The sequence below is a fragment of the Leuciscus leuciscus genome (assembly GCF_965113295.1).
Source record: "Leuciscus leuciscus genome assembly, chromosome: 12".
NCBI classification, from domain to species: domain Eukaryota; kingdom Metazoa; phylum Chordata; class Actinopteri; order Cypriniformes; family Leuciscidae; genus Leuciscus; species Leuciscus leuciscus.
The window spans coordinates 30,041,173-30,062,896 of NC_138736.1; the positions used below are offsets into that span (position 1 = coordinate 30,041,173).

Sequence of the window (21,724 nt, forward strand, 5' to 3'; positions counted from 1 at the left end):
CCTGTCCAATGCATTGGAATACCGTTAGTGATCATTAGCTGGCTGAAAGCGTATGTGTCAAATGTAAGTGCAGAGTTTTTAGAGGTCAAACTAGCAAGGGCAGAGTTTAAAGATAGGCGAACATAAACAAGCTGTAACTCATCAGAAGATTCAGTTGCTGTGCCCTGAAGTTTTATCTAGGACACACTGAAGGTAAAGATACCTGATATGTAACCAAAGCTAAACTTATATAGAACACCCACACCATTGGTGTCTGTCATAGTTTAGATGTAAATAAAATCAACTATGCTGATGGTCAATATTTCTACGAGAGGTTTGGGTGCTCTGTAAGACAGGGGAACTGTACTTCTAATCCATGTTTGTGTTGCTTGCGTCCTCTAGAGCGCGATTGGCCACGCTCTAAATTTAGAGGAAGCAGGAGGGAGGAAATGAGATGAGTGGGATGAACAGGGAGATGGAAATCTGGAAGGAGGTCAAAAAGAAAATGACATGTCTTTCTATGTGACAGTGAAAGAAAGAAACAAGGTATGAAGGCAAGGTGGTTAATGTTTTATTATTTATATCAAATGTGCATTCATCCAAGTCAGAAGAAAGGTTGTGTTCACTCAATGATTGGCACGCTCAGTAATTCATCAAGAGAGCATGCCAAACATCCGAAACGGATGGATGGAAATAGGCAATAGAATCTCAGCTTCAGCATGGATGTCACTTCACATACTGTATATGACAAATACTGAAGTGCATGGATAGATGCAAATGCACAAAAAAAGGTTTAGGATAAGAAGCAGTGCATACAAAGATCTGCACCACTCTTTATTTATGGTTATGCATTAATATAATTTATTAAAATGCATGTGTACGTTAAGACCTTTCAAGTCAAAAATTATAGAAGTGTACACCTGAGAGCATATATAAAGATAATCACTGATAATGACTGACTAACAAGTTTATATATATTTATATATATATATATATATATATATATATATAAATAATAAAATATACATGTAGCCCGGTTCCCCGTGAAGCGAATAACTGTGTCATGTCGTTCATGCTATAGGAGCGTTTCCGTTTGTGCTAATGTCTGATGCACGTGTACACATGCCAATCTGATTGGCCGAACGTGAGGATGCAGTGATGCAGTGTAGTGCGTCACTGAAACTATAAATAGACACCTGAAATCAGTGTCATCAGATTCTTATTGTCTGAAGAAGGTGCACTGGCATGACCAGGGCGTGGAAATGTGACACAGTGTCTCGTTCCCTTCTCAAGGAAACTATGTTACATACGTAACCTGAGACGTTTCCCTTCGGAGTGGAATTTCCTCATGGCATTGAAGCTTAAATACCATCGCCGCCACACCATGGGATAGTGCCTGCCTAACAAGGCTGTGTCTCTGCACGGACAGTTTTTGAGCGCAGACTAAGTCCCCAATCAACCCTGAAGGACCCTAGGGTTGAATCCGCATCCAGACTGTAGAACCTGATGAATGTGTGCGGAGAGGACCAACATGCTGCAGCACAGACATCTTGTAAGGATGCAGCCCTAGTAATAGCTTTGGAAGGGGCAACACTCCTAGTGGAGTGAGCCCGAGGGATTAGTTCCTTGAATGCTACCGTTTGTCACTTGGCCTGTTATCTGTCCACTATGGTATTAATTGCATCACCAAACAAGCCAGAAGGTAAAATCTGTGCATCCCGGAGAAAAGTTTTATCCCTCTCCTTGATCCATGTGAGGTTAAGCCACAGGTGCCGCTCCGTTACAGTCATAGGAGCCATTGAACGACCAATGTCATGGACCGCCTGCTTGGCTAAACAGAGGGCAAGATCTGTGGCCCAAGGGAGCTCTTTGACATCTATTTATGGATTCAGTGACATGCTACACTGCGTCGCTATGTCCTCACTTTCGGCCAATCAGATTGTTGTGTGTAGACACGTGCTTCAGACACTGGCTCATTGACGTTCCCATATTGTCAATGACTTGTTGCAGCATCAAAGTTCCAGCATAGTCTATATATATAATATTCATCAAATGAATCAGTGAACCAAAAACAAGAACCGATAATAATGTTAATAACAGAACTTATACCAAAAAGACAGAAAACATTTATTAATTTGGAATAATTTGCCTAGTTTTGCAAGAAATTATCTGTTGAAAATGCCCATATCTTCACTGATGTCAGATGCCACTGCAGAGCTTCAAAAACTTTAATCCAGTCTGTAGCCTACAAATAATTAAAATAAATATGTATTCTTTTGTTTTATAAAAAGTTTTATAAAAAGTTTGATTTTTAAACCAATGAATTCCTAGTTCGGAGTGTTGCATAATCCAGCCCAACTCAGTAGGAAAGCTATTTCTGTCATGCACCAGAGGCGGCCAACAATGAAAGTTTCTCATTATTATGATCTGCTTTCCTCTAACACTTTCAATAACTGATTCTAGATCAGCATCAATGTCAGCGTTCACAATCGGAAGCAGCAGGAGCAGCAGCAGTAGATGTTGGGGCTTTTAATTAATGCTTTTGATTTGAGTTCATCTCTTGCTGTCATCAAGCGACCACATCCAGATGAAAAGGGCTGGTCAAAACCGGAGATGAATCAACTGGGCTTTTCATTGGCACTGTCAGCTGCAAGACTAAACCACAGAATAACAGAAAATGAGATTTTCAATATGGCTGGAAGCACTATCATGTAACTGAAGTACCTCTTGAAACACTAAACTGCCCTCTGTCTGTGAATTTGACAACATATTTCTACAGTTTAGCTGGTATGTATCTTTTTCAAATTTAAATTTCTCAGTATATGCTTCTGCAAATCAGCCAGAACAAATAAAGTTCCTGTAAATATTCATCACTTTATTTATGATTTATTGACAATGCTGCAGTTTTGTCCACAACTAAAAAAAAAAAAAAAAAAAGAAAAAGTGAGCGATCATGCTGTTTTTCAAATATGCAATGTGAGATTCCATGTGGTTGCTTCACGTCAAAGGCACTGCTGTTAATAAATAATCAGTGTCAACCGGCAGCAGAATAAATTCACTGATGTATCTCAAGCAGCTTTGTTGTGGATTTCAAGTGGTTCTCTTATTTCCTTCACCATGGGTACAAAAAATAACAGGGAGGCATGAAAGCTGATTTCCACATTATGAAGGAGAAAAGGTAGGTGTTCTGGGTATGTACTTTGCCAAGACTAGGTCAAAGCTTGCAAATGTCTGTAGAAATTTAAATATAAAAGCATAAATTAGCTTAATTTCTGTTGCCTACAATTATAAAGTTACAATCCATTTCACTTTGCCTCTGGAAACCCAATCATGCCAATTAAGGCATTTACACCACAATTATATTTGAGCAAAATCCAACATTATAGTCCTAGATTTTATATATTATAATATGATCTTCAGAAAAGGTTAAATTAAACAGTATCCAAGGCCTCCTTTTCTAAACGACCCCTCCAGTATATAAAGCTAATCAAAATATACAGCATCAATTGTTATGCTATATTATATTTGTCATATATAACATATATATTATATAATTTACAAACAAACTAATAAAAGGAATATTTCAACAACAACAACAACAAAAATGTAATATTGCACATGAGTTTTACACAAAAGATTATTGAGCTGTTTTGTTATATGAACTAATATGTATTAGTTTTTTAGGCCGAATAATCACTGAACCATTCCATCCTAATGGTACATATAATCTGCGAAAATCTCTGGGTCACCTCCTGTTACATTTCCAGAAGCATACTCTCCAGTGCCAACTCATCTATAATCACATTGCCAACCACTGTGTGGTTGTGTGTGTGTGTGTGTGTGTGTGTGTGTGTGTGTGTGTGTGTGTGTGTGTGTGTGTGTGTGTGTGTGTGTGTGTGTGTGTGTGTGTGTGTGTGTGTGTGTGTGTACAGTTCATGAATCCTTTTTTCCCAGATTCACCAGGATGCATGGGACTACTGTTGTTATCTGTTCCACATTATCAGTAGGATTCAGTGCAATCTGTATGAGAAGTACACTTGAGCCTCCACGCCACTAGATGTCACTGTTCTTCTTAGGTAGGCACTTTTTCCATGGACTGTATGGAAGAGCAAGGACCAAGAACAAGACCCCAGCAACAACAGCCAGAGCCCCTGCACAGCCCACACACGTCACTGACCATGACATTTCATGGCGTAGAGGTATGGATTGGTCACTTGCTAAGAATAAAAGCACTGATTGGTGGAAAATGATGAGGCAGAGGAAGATTAAGACACCTGTTGAGAGACAGAGGGGGAAAAAAAAATCAGAAGTGTGAGAGCTTATGTTTCTTGGCTTTTATCAGGAATTTGGAATTGCCTTGCCTTTTCTGAACGACCCTACAGCATGTGCGTTAGCATACATTGTTGGCTAGTTCTGCTATTGCTCTCAATTTTACTTTATCCAAAGCTATCTCTGTTATATTTGTTGTAATCTTGCACTTTTTTGGCCAAACAGTTTCTTTTTAAAAAAACAAAAAAGTTCTCTTCCTAGACCACAATGCTCTTTAAATTTGTTTGGATGTTGACATGCTGTAGAAATGACTACAGTGTCATTTAGCATAAATATCTGATATGGAAACACAGTGAAGTGAACCAAGTGAACCATTTGTTACAGAATCAATGGTGAAATATGTATCATGAAGAATTGACACCGTTTTCATCTAAAACAAAACATTTGTATTTGATTTAGCCATTAATTTACACGACTTCATTTACACGACAAATTTTTAAAATGGGCTTCAAAGTAAAAGTTTTAAAGATACCATTATCGTCTCCACTTAAACTCCAAAAACGCGAATTAGTGAAAACGGTGACGTCATGCGTATTACATGTTCAGTCTATAGGCATGTAGTTTTTCTTTCACAATGTGACCTCGCCATCTATTTGCTAGTCTCGAGTAGCCAGACCTTCTGCCATCAGTCTGACTCCATCACAGCTTTCATTGGCAGCTTCCGTCTGACTGACATTCAAAGCAACCAATCACAGTTCGTTTTGTTCCGCGTCATGTTTAGGGGCGTGAAAATGTAAAGTATGAGACCGGCATGCATCTAATACATTTTTCATTCAAGAACGTTGTGCAAGTTTACTGCAAAAATGGAGCCGCGAACTTCACACACTTTTGAATATCCACCGTTTAGTTGATCCTTGTAGGCTCTCATTGTCACAGTTGTAAACAAGACAGCTTTCTTATTCCGTAAGGGGGTTTGGCGTCATGACAGCTTTTGTTTCCAGGCAGACCGTTAAAGAACGTGACACACACGTCTCCCGGAAATCCTGTAGAACTCAACCAATCAGATGGCGACTTCGAAAGTCCTGAAGTTTTTCCAGTTAAGTGTGTAAAATGTATCCAGTAAAATGTATCAGACGTTTAGCCATTGGTCTGTGGGTGTGATGTCTGAGGCTGAGACTAACTACTTGCCAACATACTGCCAGCTTGCATAATACAGCGTTTTAGTCGTTTTTGCAGATCTGTGTGGAAGGGGATCGTTTTGACAATAATGTTGTCTGTGCGCGAATAATACAAAAGAAAAACTTTACGTTTTTAGTGCATCATTGTCATGTAAATGTATCCTCTGCTCATACAGTATATTTCTTTAGTTCAATTGGTGAAGTATGGTATCAGCAACGCCAAGGTCACTAGTTTGATTCCCAAGAAATACACATTTTGGCAAAATGTATACCTTAAATGCACTGAAAGTTATTTAGGATATAAGCATCAGGTAAAAAGCATGTAGTTAAAAGATGTTAGCCAATAGCATAATAATGTTACCTGACAGTATGAAGCAAGCTGCGGCTGGCTTCAAGAAGAACTGAACACCTTTGCTTACTGCCATGATAATGCACATAGCTCCCATCACCATCAGGAAAAGACTAATGATAGCTAACATAGCCGATGCTACTGTCAGATCTGAAGAGGGAAGAAGGTTTTAATCAGCAAATCGCAATGATATGATGGCATAATGCACACATCTGCTGAGCTGAATTAACAGACATAGAATGGGTTGATTTAAAGGAGAACTCTGGTCAATTTTAACATTGAGCTAATTTTTTTGTAAATTTGGAGTGCTGTCAGTACAGAGAACAACGACAAAAATCGGTGTTGCCTACACCGTGTTATCCTCTTTTTAAAATTTGCACCCTGTTGACTTAGTAGTCGATTGTTGAGTTCACGCGCGTGATCATAGATACTAAACCTGTCGTGAACTCGACAATCGACTACTGTGGACTTCGACCGAAAACAGGAAATAAATACAGGTATGAGCGCTGGCCGAATTAACTTCATTTTTATTCATATCTTTCACATCTACTGCAGTCAGATTCACCGTGTTCACTCTGACGGAATCACTCACATGGCTGGGCACTTGTAATGACACATCAAGGATGTTAAGAGGCTAAAAGCAGGTTTAAAACTTTCCCCATTTAAGTCAACAGGGTGCAAATTTTAAAAAGAGGATAACACGGTGTAGGCAACACCGATTTTTGTCGTTGTTCTCTGTACTGACAGCACTCCAAATTTACAAAAAAAAATTAGCTCAATGTTAAAATTGACCGGAGTTCTCCTTTAAAAGTGCAATCTATATGGTTTTTAGGTGGTTTGGCTGAGGTTTTTTCTGTGGCTGTCAAGACACTCGTGTACTGAAAGAGTAGGGAATTTTAATGAAATTTCTTAAAAGTAACAGTCATTAGCCTTTTTAATTAGCACAATATTGCCTTTAAATATGATGCAGATGTTCTTATAAAATTGGGTAACGTTTACAATAAGGTACTATTAGTTAATGCATTAACTAACATTAACAATGAGCAATACATTTGTTACAGTATTTATTTATCTTTGTTAATGTTAATGAAAATACAACTGTTCATGTCCACTTTATAATATTAACAGATACAGCTTTTGAATTTAAGAATGGATTAGTAAATGTTGAAATTAACACTAAGAATAATCATTTCATTCATGTTAATTAATGTAGTTAACTATTGTTAACAAATGAAACCTTATTGAAAAGTGGTAGGCTACTGTTGGAAATGTAATGTTTCATTCATTTCCTTCATTTTATTCGTATTATTATTCATGCTATTTTTCGTTGCTCATACAACATTTAAGGATCATATTTTGGTTATAAATGGAGTCAGCACTCAGTGACGACACAAAGAAAGACACATTAGTGCTATGGGATCTAAAGACAAAGAGGGGGATGTGCGATGACTCACCCTTTTCTGGCGTTTTCTGAAATAGGACAATGTTTTCTCCAGTGGTGTAGAACTTAAAGAAGGTGCAATTGGATTCTATAATGGGATCCAGGAAGGTGATGTTATTCTAACGGATTATTCATAATGCTTTCACTCCAGTTGAGACATTATGGGACATTTTCTCTTACCTCCCTGTAAGTGCGAAGGCCCACAGATCTCCTGCTTTGGGTCCATATCTGACACCCAGAACGTCTTGGTACAGCATTTCCATAAGCCATAATGTGCTACCAGACAAGTCTGATTGTTGTAGAAGCTCTTGGATGGTGTGAGTTCCACCCAGAACTCTGTGCCCACCCCGAGCACAGTGAGCATAATGCCGGTTACAGCCAAGAATAACGTCAGCTTGATTTTGCCCTCTTGGCTTTCGCTGATTCCATCTCCAGAATTGGGGTGTGTTGTATGTCGCCGCTTGCGTCCGCCGCCCCGTGATCCCACAAACCCTTCCAGCGCACAGGAAGGTTGGTGTACCCCAACAGATGCATTCCCTGTCCTTACCTCTTCATCCTGCACGATGAACGTGGACCACATGATTGATTTGCAGCTTCAGAGATCCGAATAAGTGAATGAGAGGCAGCAGCTTATTTTGAAAGGACATTTACGTCTTCTTAGATGATTGAGGACAAAATAATCAGATGAGACGACAAACAAAGGCAGTTAGTGCTGGAGAAGTCTGAGTTAGATTGATCCAGCAAGATAAATCTAGGTCAGTCTAATGTGTTTCACATGTAGAGGTGTGGAAGGCTTTGTCAGAAGAAGATGCAGCTGAGGATGTTAATTATGGAGGCGTTAAGGCCAGATGGACAGCTGAAGGATGCTGGGAACTGCAGGCATTGCCCATTCACACAACTGAGTGCTAATAGAATAGCTTGAAGATGTGAATGATGATGAGGAGGTGATGAAGTCAGGGGTTGGTCAGACTGGTTACTCTAAAAATTAAGAATATGATTAAAACAGTAAACCAAACTTAAGTGTTATGAAATGGAAGAACATGTTCATCATGATGACTAGACTTGAGTGCCACCAGCTACCCCACGATATGTAAGATATTATTTTTGTTCTTACAATGGAAGCTTGTGGTAACCAAAACTATTTGGTAACCAGCATTCTTCAAAATGTCTTATTTTCTGTTCTGCATATATATTTATATATTCATGTTTGAGTTTCTTTGTTAATCTTCTAGTCTGTTAATTAGTTAAGTTCTCCTCCGTTCTCTCCCTGTTTGTCTCCATGGTTTCTAATTGATTGGGTTCCTCAGTTCAGGGGTGTCTATTTAGTTTCTCCCTTTGTCTGCAGTGTATATAAGCCCTCATTTTGCTTTTGTTCTTTGTGGCGTTATTAGTCGTGTTAAGGTATAGTTCACTTCAAAATGAAAATTCTGTCATAATTTACTCACCCTCAAGTTGTTTCAAACCTGTATGAATTTCTTTCTTCTGCTGAACACAAAAGAAGATATTTAGAAGAATGTCGGTAACCAAACAGTTGATGGACCCCATTGACTTTTTTTCCTACTATGGAAGTCAATGGGGTACATCAACTGTCTGGTTACTCATTTTTGCAGTGAACTATTCACTATTTGTGTAGTGCTTTCTTCTGTGAATTCCTGTGTTTTGTTTGGCAAATTTAATTTCACAAATTCATTGCATATAATTAAGTAGAGTAAGTGCTATGCATATCTGGCGTGCTGTCTGGGGGGAGGGCTCCGATTTGGCCCGAACCCAGTGGGAGTATTTATTTACCCAGTGTATTATTATTACCCCGTTGTGATAAGAATAGTTAGGACTACAAGTGAGGAGATGGGGCGGTGGAGGGATACTGAAAAACTGTCGACGAACAGAGGCAAGTCTGCTGTATATATATATATATATATATATATATATATATATATATATATATATATATATATATATATATATACATATATATACACATATATATACATATATACCTCTTATCGTTAATGAGTTGATTACCTGAATGAGCTCCTCTCATGTTAATCAGGTTCATTATCTGAATGTGCTCCTCCCGACCTTTGTTAATAAAACATAATATATATGAACAGGGCAAAAGGCACACCTGGGTAACAGGGGCATTTGACTTAGTTCTCTTTTAAACCACTAGATGGAACAAAAATTCAGCTTAGCACTTTTCTTAAAGTGCCCCTATTATGGATTTTTTAAAATGCCCTTTCATGTAGTGTGTAACATAGCTCTAAGTGAAGGAAAACATCCTGCAAAGTTTTAAATCTGAAAGTGCACCGTATATATAAAGTTATTGTCTTTCAAAAGTAAGAGTCGACTCAATTAAATGAATCGTTTTTTAAACGAGTCATAAGCCGTTTCGTTGTGATGTCAATATGAAACATTAGCATATTGCCCGCCCACTTATTGAGCGCGCAGACACCAGGGAAAACTTGAACCTCAAACCTGCAGCTGATTCCTGTGGATACTGGATAGGATCATGTCGAGAAGACGCTGTGCTCTACAATGTGAAGGTAAAGCCATTTTTTTTTGTGTGTGTTTCACGGCCCAAGGACGAGCATGTGAAGAATCAGTGGTTAAAATTCATCTTTACCACGATACCACAGCAGTAAAATCTTAAACTTTTGCTGTGTTCCCTTCATTTTACTGATGACTGCTTCTCAAATCTCAGAGTTCAATGCAGGATTCGCAAACCGCTTGCTCTTGAAAGATGGTGTTAAAAATACTTAGTTTTGAGTTTTATATTGTGTAGGTCTCCTGCTAACTGTTTAACTCACGTTATTACTGTCTTACTGAAATACTTCTGCTAATCAGTTGTGGGCCACTGTTACCTAAAACTGTGTGTGTGTATATTAATGCAGATCGTCTGTCTTCGTCCTTACTACTTTGAGGAAAGATTAAGCTTGGAGCAAGATTTGTTTTACCAGCGTTTATGCTACATCAGTCATTCACGCTAGAGCTCGGCTAATGTATGCACTGTTATTGATACAGTTTCCATGTTCACCGCAATAAATTAGAATATGTAAAAGTATGGTATTTGGGGTAAAAAGTGCATCTGCTGTTGGGGCTAAAGGCACAGTAATTAACATGATAATAAATAGCTGGCTGACCTTTCCATTTATTGACATGGCATTATTAGAATCAGATGGTAAATATAATATATTAAGTTGGGTGTCCTCCTTAGAGATAATCACCAAATTTATAAATAGTTTTGAAGAAAACAAAATTGTATCACGGTTTCCACAAAAATGCTAAGCAGCACAACTGTTCAACATGTTTATTTGATTGTTGATCAAATAAATGCAGCCTTGATGAGCATAAGTCTTTTTAAAACTTTTTAAAAACTTGAAAAAATAAATCATACCAACTCCAAACTATTGAACGGAAATGTGTATATACTTGCATGGCTTCCCTAAGCCAATGTATATTTATCAAGATGAATGTTTTTTTGTTTTTTGTTTTTTTGCTGATCGTCATGTCACAACAAACCCCCATGTTTTTGATTTGGTCTTACTATAGAGCCCTTCAGCAACACCCACAAAAAAAAAGACAAAAAAAAGAAAATAAATTGTTGACCATTATTATAAAAAAAATAAAATAATAATAATATCAGCAAAAACATTTACTTGTTTGACTTTTAATACACTCAAAAAATAAGCCTTTTTTCTAGATTTAAGCATTTCAATTAATAGTAAAATTCCATCATATTAAATAATCCTTACATATTTTTTAAGTATTATTCAATTATATTTGATGGAATTATACTATTAATTGAAATGCATAAATCTTAAAGTGCCCCATCATGTTTTTTTCTAATATTCCCTTTCATGCAGTGCGTAATATAGATGTTAGTGAATGTAAACGGTCTGCAAATTTGTAAAGTCGAAAGTGCACGATAAATAAAGTTATTGTCTACCAAAAGAAAGAATTGACTCTGAACTGCCTAGACGGGTCGTCACGAATTCGAATCCCAATCTGTTACGGCTACGTCACTAGCTAATGCATTTGCATAATGCGCGCCTATGTACCCTAACAGTACCCAGTTTATTTGGACCAGCTTGCTCCTCAGAATCACAACCTGTAAGTATGATTAATTATTGATGTATATATTTTCTAGCGGGTGTTCAAAATGCGTAGTTTTGTGTTTTATTTTGTGTTGGTCTTCTGCTAACCGGCTAACTCATGTTATTACTGTCTTACTGAAATAGTTTTGCAAATCAGCTCTCGGACACTATTACCTAAATCTATTAATGCAGATTGTCTGTCGTTCTTACTACTTTAAGTAATGATGAAGGATTGAGCAAGATTTGTTTTACAAACGTTTGTTACATCAGTCATTCACATTAGTGCTCGGCTAACGTATGCTGTTATTGACGCAGTTTGTTATTGACACAGTTCCCTTAAATTAGAAATATATACATCGGTTTGTTGATGGACATACACTTGTTAATGCTGATTGAGGAATTACAGCTGCAACATCTCATAATGTACGTCAAACTGAGTAGCAAATCACTGAGAAACGTCCTGCTCGAGTAGTCCTTGTGATGGAGGTTCGGATTGAATAACTAGTTCTTGCAATGTTTCATCTTCGGACTCGCGCTCGGATTGATATAATAAAATCGACGCCATCGTTGCTGTCTGAGCTGAAGTTCAGTTGTGGTAATGGCGACAGGCGCTGTAAGTGGTAGACCAATCACAACAGACTGGGCCATCTGGCCAATCAGAGCAGAGTAGCTTGTGGAATGTAGGGGTTTAGAGAGACTGAATCATCTGACAAATCATTGAAAAATGTCGTAATGTGCAATATTATGAGGAAATTAAAGTGTTTTTGACCTTTGATGCATGTAAAGCTCTTGTAGGATCTCCAAAACAAAATTAGGAACCTTTAAAATAGCATAATAGGGGCACTCAAAAAAAAAAAGGCTTATTTTTTTGTGTGTGTAGTAACAATGTAACAAAGTTAATCTTACAATTCATCTGAATGCTTTTTGTACCATGTATGCTGCAATAAAGCTAATTTCTCTGGATATAGAATGCGATACCATCTATCTAAAAATATTTAATGTAGTTCTTTATTGACTTGGTTAAATTAGCTTGCAGACAGTACTCTCCAAAATATTTCAGATGTGAACAACAGCATATTTGAAAGAAAAACAGGACATAATACTTAAAAGATATAGTATATATAGAGAGAAAAAAAACATTAAACATGACTTGAGGTCAAACATTCCAGGGTATATTAGTAATAAAGAAAGCACATAAGCTCCAGACTGACAAGAATTAAATGTAACTTTACAGTGTTGACAAAGCAAGCAAGTACTTCTACAGTGAATCACAACAGCACAAACAAGCAGCTGACCTGTCGAGTGTCGAATACGTGAAGGCCGGTTTGCAGAGGGGTTTTCTCTGAGACGGAGAGAAAGTACGTAAGAGGGGTTTAAAGAGGGAGGACTTCAATATGGCACACCACTAGTTGGGGGGTGGGGGTTGTTTGCGTCGATCTGAAAAAGATCACGCCCATGTCCGGGTATAATGATATCAATGATTTTTTTTAGGTTTGTTGGCACGGGGTACCGTGTCTGTCTGTCAATTGTTAATTCATGGCTGCCCTGCTGACTGTGTCTGATAGATTTCAGTGTGCGTCTCCATGCCAGTGTGATGGTTGTATCTCCTTGCGTGAGTACGAGTGTGAGCATTTCTTGATTCTATTTTAGAAAGCCACCTGTTAATGATATTAAAAAGCATGGCACTGAGCCCACTGAAGAGTTGAGGTTACAGCATGTATGTCAGTGGGTGTTTGTGAGGGTAATTCTGGGAAAATGAGGCCTGGAATCCTGAAGCAGTGTCAGTATTTCAAGTTTTGAAGTTTACTATAAGTATTGGTTAAGACTGTGGAAGATTTACTACTTTTACTACAGTGTCTATACAACAAAATATTTAAAGTCATTTTTTTATTATTATTATTATTATTACATTTAATATTTCAATTATTTAGACTTTATTTAAAACTGTTTTTGGTCAACTGGACCTGTAGATCTGCTAAAACAATTATTTTATTATTTAGACTTTATTTTATTTGTTACGGAATTATTTGTATTGTTAATATTTGTATTGTTAATTTAATTTGTTTTGGTTCTATTTAAAAAAAAATGTATAATTAAATTTGGGTGTTATAACATTTTCAGACCTTCAAGTTTGCTAAAACGATGACTATTTATATTAATATATTTTATTTTATTTTATCTTATTAAATTAAATTAAATGAAATTACTTTGCTAAAGCCATCATTAAATTTCATTTAATGTATATCATTTAAAATTGGGTGTTATATTGGATGTAATATCATTACATTTGGGTGTTATAAAATTGGAGTCAGACCTTCAAGTTTGCTAAAACAATGACTACATACAGTAACTATCTGGCTAATATTCAATTGCCCGTAAGTAATCTTATTTGATGAAAGATAACAAAGAAACTAATCAACTATTTACAATAAGACCATGAACACATTAAAAAAGTAAAGTGTCAATTTCACCAAATGGTAATGGAGAACCGGGCAACAGATTTGCTAAGAACGCAAACAGAAACGTCCTTGATGCCACAATGTAAGATTTCACTGACAAATAGTTAAGTAGAGTGGTTAAGGTTGCTATTTACAGATGCTATTTAAATATGAGTTATGTGTATTAGCCAAATTTAAAGTCCCCTTTTGATGTCATGGGGGCATGTCAAGTGAATTATGACCGTGGATGTGCATGAGGGGCGCCTACAGTGTCCTATACAGGTGAAATAAATACATTTACATTTTCATTTATTCATATGAGAATTTTACGTAGTGTTCTTCAAGTGAAAGAAAGATGTGTATTTGTCTTTTTACTATGTCTAGAAATATTCTGGTTAATTTCATGAATTCTCAGGCAGTTAATTCATGGGGTTATGAGACAGTGATGTCATTTTAATCATAGGCAACAACACACACTGCGGGTAATTCAGTCGTCATGCGTATTATGTGCTATTCTGTACTCAATAAGAGTTCAACCATTTACTCATGAAATTTAAGTTTAAATAAAAAGACAATAAAATTTCCCACAATTCGCTTTGGCTCACAAATAGCTCATACCAAACATGTTAAACACATGACACTTTTATGCAGAGAAGACAAGAGATAAGATATTATTTATCACTATATCATATAAAAAGTCATGTTTTTCTCTGTTTTGAAAAGTTTTTTCCCAATTTGAATTTGAATGAGATAAAATATTTCTCAATTTATAATTTTTTTTTGGGGGGGGGGGGGGGGGGAACAGATGTAAGTAGAAGACACAAATGCTCATTCCTTAAATGAGTGCCAATTATTAAAAAGGTCAAGATTTGGCTGGTTAGCCTATTAACCTGCTCGCTATCCTGGTTAGCCTGTCAGTGTCACTTGGCATAAATTAGATATCTTTCGAAAGCTTAAAAACTCAAAATTCATCCTGTGAAAACCTTTAAAACCCTTAGCAGGTTAAATTTGTGATATCTTCAAATTTTGAAAACAACTTGGTTCGAGATATGGCTTTGATTTTTCTAATCATTTTAAAGTCCAAATGATTTTCCAAAATACCCATTTTGTATAAACATTTTTTTTTTTTTTTAGTATGTTTGCTTTACTGTCAACTTTAAACTTCTATAACTTTTTTTTTTACACTTTCCTTTTTTGAAGTGCTGTCATTTTCTGCTGAGTGTCTTCTTTAGAAAGAGACCAACTTGTATTCCAAAGCATTCTTAAAATTACGATCATTTAAGTTCGGATCTAAGCTCAAAAAGGGGGGTGACGGTTAGCAAAACGACAGCCTCAGTCACCATTCACATGCATCATTGCATCTTTTTTTCAATGATATTACAGTACAGGTGACTAATGCAAACATCATCTTTTTGAGAAAAATAACAAATAGGTTTGTGTTGATGTGAAGATGAGTAAATGATGACAGGTGAACTATTCTTTTAAATATGTGCTGTTGAGATGACTGCAACTTCAGCATGCTTGCAGTCCAATCTTTATTCAGTGCTTTCAATAGATCTATGATGTACTGACATGGGTGATGCTCATTTGTATTATGTAGCCTTATCTGACCGACAAGAACGGAGAGGCAGCGAGAAAGAGACAGACGGTGTGCTGCAGTCTTATGTGCTCAGCATGGCAATGGCTCTGGTTTGTGCACTCACTAACCTCTACAGAACCTCTACTTCACCAACACTGACCTGTAGGTGGCGCCAGCAGGCAGAGGTGTCTCAACACGTCTCCAGAAATCCAATCAGCCTATTAAACAAGGTATAATATAACAAATTCCTATTTTTATATTAGCTGTCAGTGACAGGGAATAAATCCTTTATAACAGGGGTCTCAAACTCATTTACATGTATTCATTTAGCAGACACTTTTATCCAAATCGACTTACAAATGAGAACAATAGAAGCAGCTAAACTAACAGTTGGACAACAATATGCAAGTGCTATGACCCCTCTCAGTTTAATCTAACGCAGTACATGTAAACGTTTTTTTTTTAATATAGAATAGAAGAGAAAGTGTTAGTATTACTGGATCAAGTGCTGTCGAAAAAGAAGCGTCTTCAACCATTTGACTCAACTCAAATGATGTATGTGCCACTAGCTAGACAGTTTCCACAGGGGACAAATACAAGTGCTTTTAAAAGCTTAAATTTGAAGTACTGTTCAAAAGGATCATCAAGGATGCCTTAAAATGACAGTAAAGACATTTATAAAAATCTATTTTGAAGTAGGCTAAACAATGTTCTTTTGATGTTTCTATTCATCAAAGAATCCCGAAATTTCCACACACACACACACACACACACACACACACACACACACACACACACACACACACACACACACACACACACACACACATACTTGTTTTTGTGGTATAGAAGGACACTGATGCCCAAACAAGTTTGGTGGTGGTATATGGGGACACCCCTTTCCCAATGCCCTACAGTGATGATACAAATATCCAAAATTTTGTTTTAATCTGCAGATCACAAATCTGACTTCAAATGTTCTATACACACAACAGAACAGAAAATATGACCATATGATATTTTGGTGGTACACAAGGACATTCCCGCCCATCCTAAAATGTTCCCGCCTATGACATAATTGTGATTTTGGGGGCCCGACTTGATTATGAGGACACTCTTTTTACAATACACTAAATATGTCATTTCAGTGGATTACAGGGACCAATGTGTTTTACTGGTACATGCCCACACACACACACAAACCTGACAACACAGTGTATTACCAAGACTAAGGTGATTTAAGAGAACTGGATCTTAAACACAATACACAACTGCATAATCCAACATTATAAGGACGAGTGTGTTTAATGGTACATGCCCACACACACACACAAACCTGACAACACGGTGTATTACCAAGACTAAGGTGATTAAAGAGTACCGGATCTCCAATACAATACACAAAACAACTTGCAACATTACAGGGACAGAAGTGTTTTAGAAGTGCTTTAATTATGAATTCAATAATATCATCATAAACATTGAGTTTTTTTCAGTTTTACCATGTAATACAATCATGTCATGCCATTTTAAGGGGAAAGTGACATCCACAAACTTAAAAACATGGTCAATAAAACTTGCACAACTGTGTGATCTTTCAGAAAGCATACAGTATCATTACTGTTTTGACATTAAAATGACAAACAGATGAACCATTCAAAACTTCGAAAAGATTGACAAAACAGCCCTTGGAAACAGGCACAATTTAAAGATGTCATTAAACAGGCTTTGAAATGTATAAAATGAACTCACTCAACATGCAATATATGCTGCAACATGTAGAGAAACCGACTTACAAGGGACGGTTTACCTAAAAAGACAATTCTGTTATATCCAGAAAATGTAAACAGAATTGTCAAGTTTCAAAGCAGAATTACAGAGATAACAGGAAAAGTATTCAACAAAGTTAGTTTGGGCTGTACATCAGCTCTAGAAGAGTATAGTGTCATTAGAATACAACCATCATTGTAAGTACAAAAGCTCTCATGTGTTTAGAGAATACTAAAGCATGTATTCTTCTGTACAGAGAATGAGAGAGAGGCAGAAATTGAAAACCCACGGAAAGGATCCTCAGCGGTCTTACACTGCTGGCATTCAGTCAGTGTGGCCAGTTTTCCTTTGGTTATACACTCACCGAAAGGATTATTAGGAACACCTGTTCAATTTCTCATTAATGCAATTATCTAATCAACCAATCACATGGCAGTTGCTTCAATGCATTTAGGGGTGTGGTCCTGGTCAAGACAATCTCCTGAACTCCAAACTGAATGTCAGAATGGGAAAGAAAGGTGATTTAAGCAATTTTGAGCATGGCATGGTTGTTGGTGCCAGACGGGCCGGTCTGAGTATTTGACAATCTGCTCAGTTACTGGGATTTTCACGCACAACCATTTCTAGGATTTACAAAGAATGGTGTGAAAAGGGAAAAACATCCAGTATGTGGCAGTCCTGTGGGCGAAAATGCCTTGTTGATGCTAGAGGTCAGAGGAGAATGGGCCGACTGATTCAAGCTGATAGAAGAGCAACTTTGACTGAAATAACCACTCGTTACAACCGAGGTATGCAGCAAAGCATTTGTGAAGCCACAACACGCACAACCTTGAGACGGATGGGCTACAACAGCAGAAGACCCCACCGGGTACCACTCATCTCCACTACAAATAGGAAAAGAGGCTACAATTTGCACAAGCTCACCAAAATTGGACAGTTGAAGGCTGGAAAAATGTTGCCTGGTCTGATGAGTCTCGATTTCTGTTGAGAAATTCAGATGGTAGAGTCAGAATTTGGCGTAAACAGAACATGAGAACATGGATCCATCATGCCTTGTTACCACTGTGCAGGCTGGTGGTGGTGGTGTAATGGTGTGGGGGATGTTTTCTTGGCACACTTTAGGCCCCTTAGTGCCAATTGGGCATCGTTTAAATGCCACGGCCTACCTGAGCATTGTTTCTGACCATGTCCATCCCTTTATGACCACCATGTACCCATCCTCTGATGGCTACTTCCAGCAGGATAATGCACCATGTCACAAAGCTCGAATCATTTCAAATTGGTTTCTTGAACATGACAATGAGTTCACTGTACTAAAATGGCCCCCACAGTCACCAGATCTCAATCCAATAGAGCATCTTTGGGATGTGGTGGAACGGGAGCTTCGTGCCCTGGATGTGCATCCCACAAATCTCCATCAACTGCAAGATGCTATCCTATCAATATGGGACAACATTTCTAAAGAACGCTTTCAGCACCTTGTTGAATCAATGCAACGTAGAATTAAGGCAGTTCTGAAGGCGAAAGGGGGTCAAACACAGTATTACTATGGTGTTCCTAATAATCCTTTAGGTGAGTGTATGTGCCTTAAAATGTTCAATTGCAGCTGTAACTTCAGCATTTGACCAGCACACTTTTTGTCCTTTCCACAAGGTTTTCTATTCCTGACTCACGTTCATTCTCTGTACAGAAGAATACATGCTTTAGTAAACTCTAACTATATGAGAGCTCATGTACTTACAATGGTGGTCATATTCTGATTTAAACCTCAGGTACCTTGAGGAACTTCAGTGGTTTCTCGATGGGCATCTTCTGAACACCTGTAGGAAATCAGTTATAGACAGATCAGAAACTCAGATGTAACTCAAACCTGCATCTAGAACTTAAAACTGGTTATACATCTGATATCTAAAAATTACATTTCAAATGACATTCAAAACATTATTCTGGAGATGAAATGTTGTGTTAAACATCTCCTTTTTAAAGTTTTTGACCAACATGAACATGATAAACTTATTGGTTTGGTACTGATTCCATTAATTTTGTTCTAGAATTTTTTTTATTTATAATAATATCTGATTATTGATAACGGATTTTTACAATTAATGGCAAAAGGAATGTTTAGAAATGTAATCTGATATTATCTACTGACACACTATAGCAGGGTTCACCAATCTCGGTCCTGGAGGGCCGCTGTCCTGCAGAGTTTAGCTCCAACCAGCTCCAACACACCTGGTTGAAAGTTTCTAGTATGCCTAGTGAGACCTTGATTATCTGGTTTAGGTGTGTTTAATTGGGGTTGGAGCTAAACACTGCAGGACAGCGGCCCTCCAGGACTGAGATTGGTGAACCGTGCACTATAGTATGATATATATATATATATACATACACTATGAACAAAATTCTAAACGCTTTTGTTTTTGCCCCCATTTTTCATGAGCTGAACTAAAAGTTAAGACTTTTTCTATACACAAAAGGCCTATTTCTCTCAAATATTGTTCACAAATCTGTCTAAATCTGTGTTAGAGAGCACTTCTCCTTTGCCGAGATAATCCATCCACCTCACAGGTGTGGCATATCAAGATACTGATTAGACAGCATGATTATTGCACAGGTGTGCCTTAGGCTGGCCACAATAAAAGGCCACTCTAAAATGTGCAGTTTTGTGTGGTGTGGGGTGTCGGGGTGTCGGGGGGTCGGGGGGTGTCGGGGGGTCTGGAAACAAGTCATTATCTGGTGTGACCATCATTTGCCTCACGCAGTACAACACATCTCCTTCGCATAGAGTTGATCAGGTTGTTGATTGTGGCCTGTGGAATGTTGGTCCACTCCTCTTCAATGGCTGTGTGAAGTTGCTGGATATTGGCAGGACCTGGAACATGCTGTCGTATACGCCGATTCAGAGCATCCCAAACATGCTCAATGGGTGACATGTCCGGTGAGTATGGTGGCCATGCAAGAACTGGGATGTTTTCAGCTTCCAGGAATTGTGTACAGATCTTTGCAGAATGGGGCCGTGCATTATCATGCTGCAACATGAGGTGATGGTCGTGGATGAATGGCACAACAATGGGCCTTAGGATCTCATCAAGGTATCTCTGTGCATTCAAAGTGCCATCAATAAAATGCACCTGCGTTCGTTGTCCATAACATACGCCTGCACATACCATAACCCCACCATGGGCCACTCGATCCACAATGTTGACATCAGCAAACCTGTCTGCCATCTGCCCTGTACAGTGAAAACCGGGATTCATCCGTGAAGAGAACACCTCTCCAAAGTGCCAGACGCCATCGAATGTGAGCATTTGCCCACGCAGGTCGTTTACAACGACCAACTGCAGGTCGAGACCCCGATGAGGACGATGAGCATGCAGATGAGCTTCCCTGAGACGGTTTTTGACAGTTTGTGCAGAAATTCTTTGGTTATGCAAACCGATTGTTGCAGCAGCTGTCCGGGTGGCTGGCCTCAGACGGTGTTGGAGGTGAAGATGCTGGATGTGGAAGTCCTGGGCTGGTGTGGTTACACGTGGTCTGCAGTTGTGAGGGCGGTTGTATGTACTGCCAAATTCTCTGAAAAGCCTTTGGAGACGGCTTATGGTAGAGAAATGAACATTCAATTCACGGGCAACAGCAGGTGGACATTCCCTCAAAACTTGCAACATCTGTGGCATTGTGCTGTGTGATAAAACTGCACATTTTAGAGTGGCCTTTTATTGTGGCCAGCCTAAGGCACACCTGTGCAATAATCATGCTGTCTAATCAGTATCTTGATATGCCACACCTGTGAGGTGGGATGGATTAACTCGGCAAAGGAGAAGTGCTCACTAACACAGATTTAGACAGATTTTTGAACAATATTTGAGAGAAATAGGCATTTTGGGTACATAGAAGAAGTCTTAGAACTTTGAGTTAGATCTATAATTTTGTTCAGTGTATATAACTGGCTTAAAACCATTTTTCTTTGGTGAAAATACTAACGTAAAATTGCTGGGTACACACCAAAAGATAATCAGGCTGATTTTGGGCCGATTTCCCCCTTCTGACAATCCTAGCTGTGTCCCGATTATCTTGATGGTTATAGATTATCTTATCAGATTTTCCCTTGGTGTGAGGTGTGTTAAGATTGTCCGAACCTGATCGGAAGAACGTCGGAGCCGCCCTGATCGCGAATCGCAAATATTCAACTTGTTGAATATTTACGATCAGAAATCCTGAAATGTGGGGGGAAGCCCAAGGACAAAAGCGCGCATGCTCTGGAGATTATCACGTGAAAGGAAACAATATCCAATCAGAAAGCGAGATGAAGGAAGACGGAAGCATAACAAACGCAGTCATGGCGCAGCACAAAGTGAAATTGATGTGGACAGCAGAGATGGAGGATCAGCTTGTTGATTTGTGGCACAAATGTTTACACAACGTGTTGTGTAAAACTTTTCCAAACACTATCATTGCAATTTCTTCCTGCATATCGTCCGCCATGCTTATTCTGAGGTCTCTAGAGTGTTAACAGTCGAGACTCTGATTGCATGGTCTTTAGGGTTGGGTATCTAGAACCGGTTCCAAAATGCCAAAAACAGGGGATTCGATAAGACGTGCGCACTTCAATTCCGCTTATCGATTCCTT

At 38.2% G+C, this 21,724-nt stretch overlaps 3 protein-coding genes across 10 annotated transcripts in view; 1 reads left to right on the plus strand and 2 right to left on the minus strand.

Annotated features, from left to right (window-relative positions):
• The window catches only part of LOC309510844 (uncharacterized protein), a 208,275-nt gene that overhangs the window by 177,864 nt on the left and 8,687 nt on the right, over positions 1–21,724 (minus strand). The window contains exons 9-11 of one of the 7 annotated variants that reach the window (XM_082185777.1): positions 18,839–18,917; positions 18,022–18,078; positions 16,094–16,238 (exon numbers count right to left, since the gene is read on the minus strand). The gene's annotated coding sequence lies outside the window, so the exon portion shown is untranslated. Of the gene's footprint in view, positions 1–16,087; positions 16,239–16,760; positions 17,138–18,021; positions 18,079–18,108; positions 18,918–21,724 lie in introns of those variants that run through there. The other 6 variants (XM_082185776.1, XM_082185781.1, XM_082185778.1 and 3 more) reach the window with 6 other exon arrangements.
• On the minus strand, positions 2,521–12,741 carry cacng6a (calcium channel, voltage-dependent, gamma subunit 6a). 2 transcript variants are annotated; one of them, XM_082185766.1, is made up of 5 exons: positions 12,606–12,724; positions 7,397–8,194; positions 7,230–7,304; positions 5,788–5,925; positions 2,521–2,634 (listed from the first exon to the last, which is right to left on the minus strand). In XM_082185766.1, exons 2-5 carry the CDS (start codon positions 7,794–7,796, stop codon positions 2,549–2,551), a joined length of 699 nt encoding a protein of 232 aa, XP_082041892.1. In that variant the 5' UTR covers positions 7,797–8,194; positions 12,606–12,724; the 3' UTR covers positions 2,521–2,548. The 2 variants fall into 2 exon arrangements, with proteins under 2 accessions (XP_082041892.1, XP_082041891.1); XM_082185765.1 differs by lacking the exon at positions 2,521–2,634 and adding an exon at positions 3,879–4,253 and having other exon boundaries at positions 12,606–12,741.
• Positions 2,845–21,724, plus strand: part of LOC309510823 (uncharacterized protein) — a 55,387-nt gene continuing 36,507 nt past the window's right edge. The window contains exons 1-4 of the mRNA XM_082185739.1: positions 2,845–3,157; positions 3,664–3,696; positions 4,056–4,178; positions 15,349–15,557. The gene's annotated coding sequence lies outside the window, so the exon portion shown is untranslated. The remainder of the gene's footprint in view (positions 3,158–3,663; positions 3,697–4,055; positions 4,179–15,348; positions 15,558–21,724) is intronic.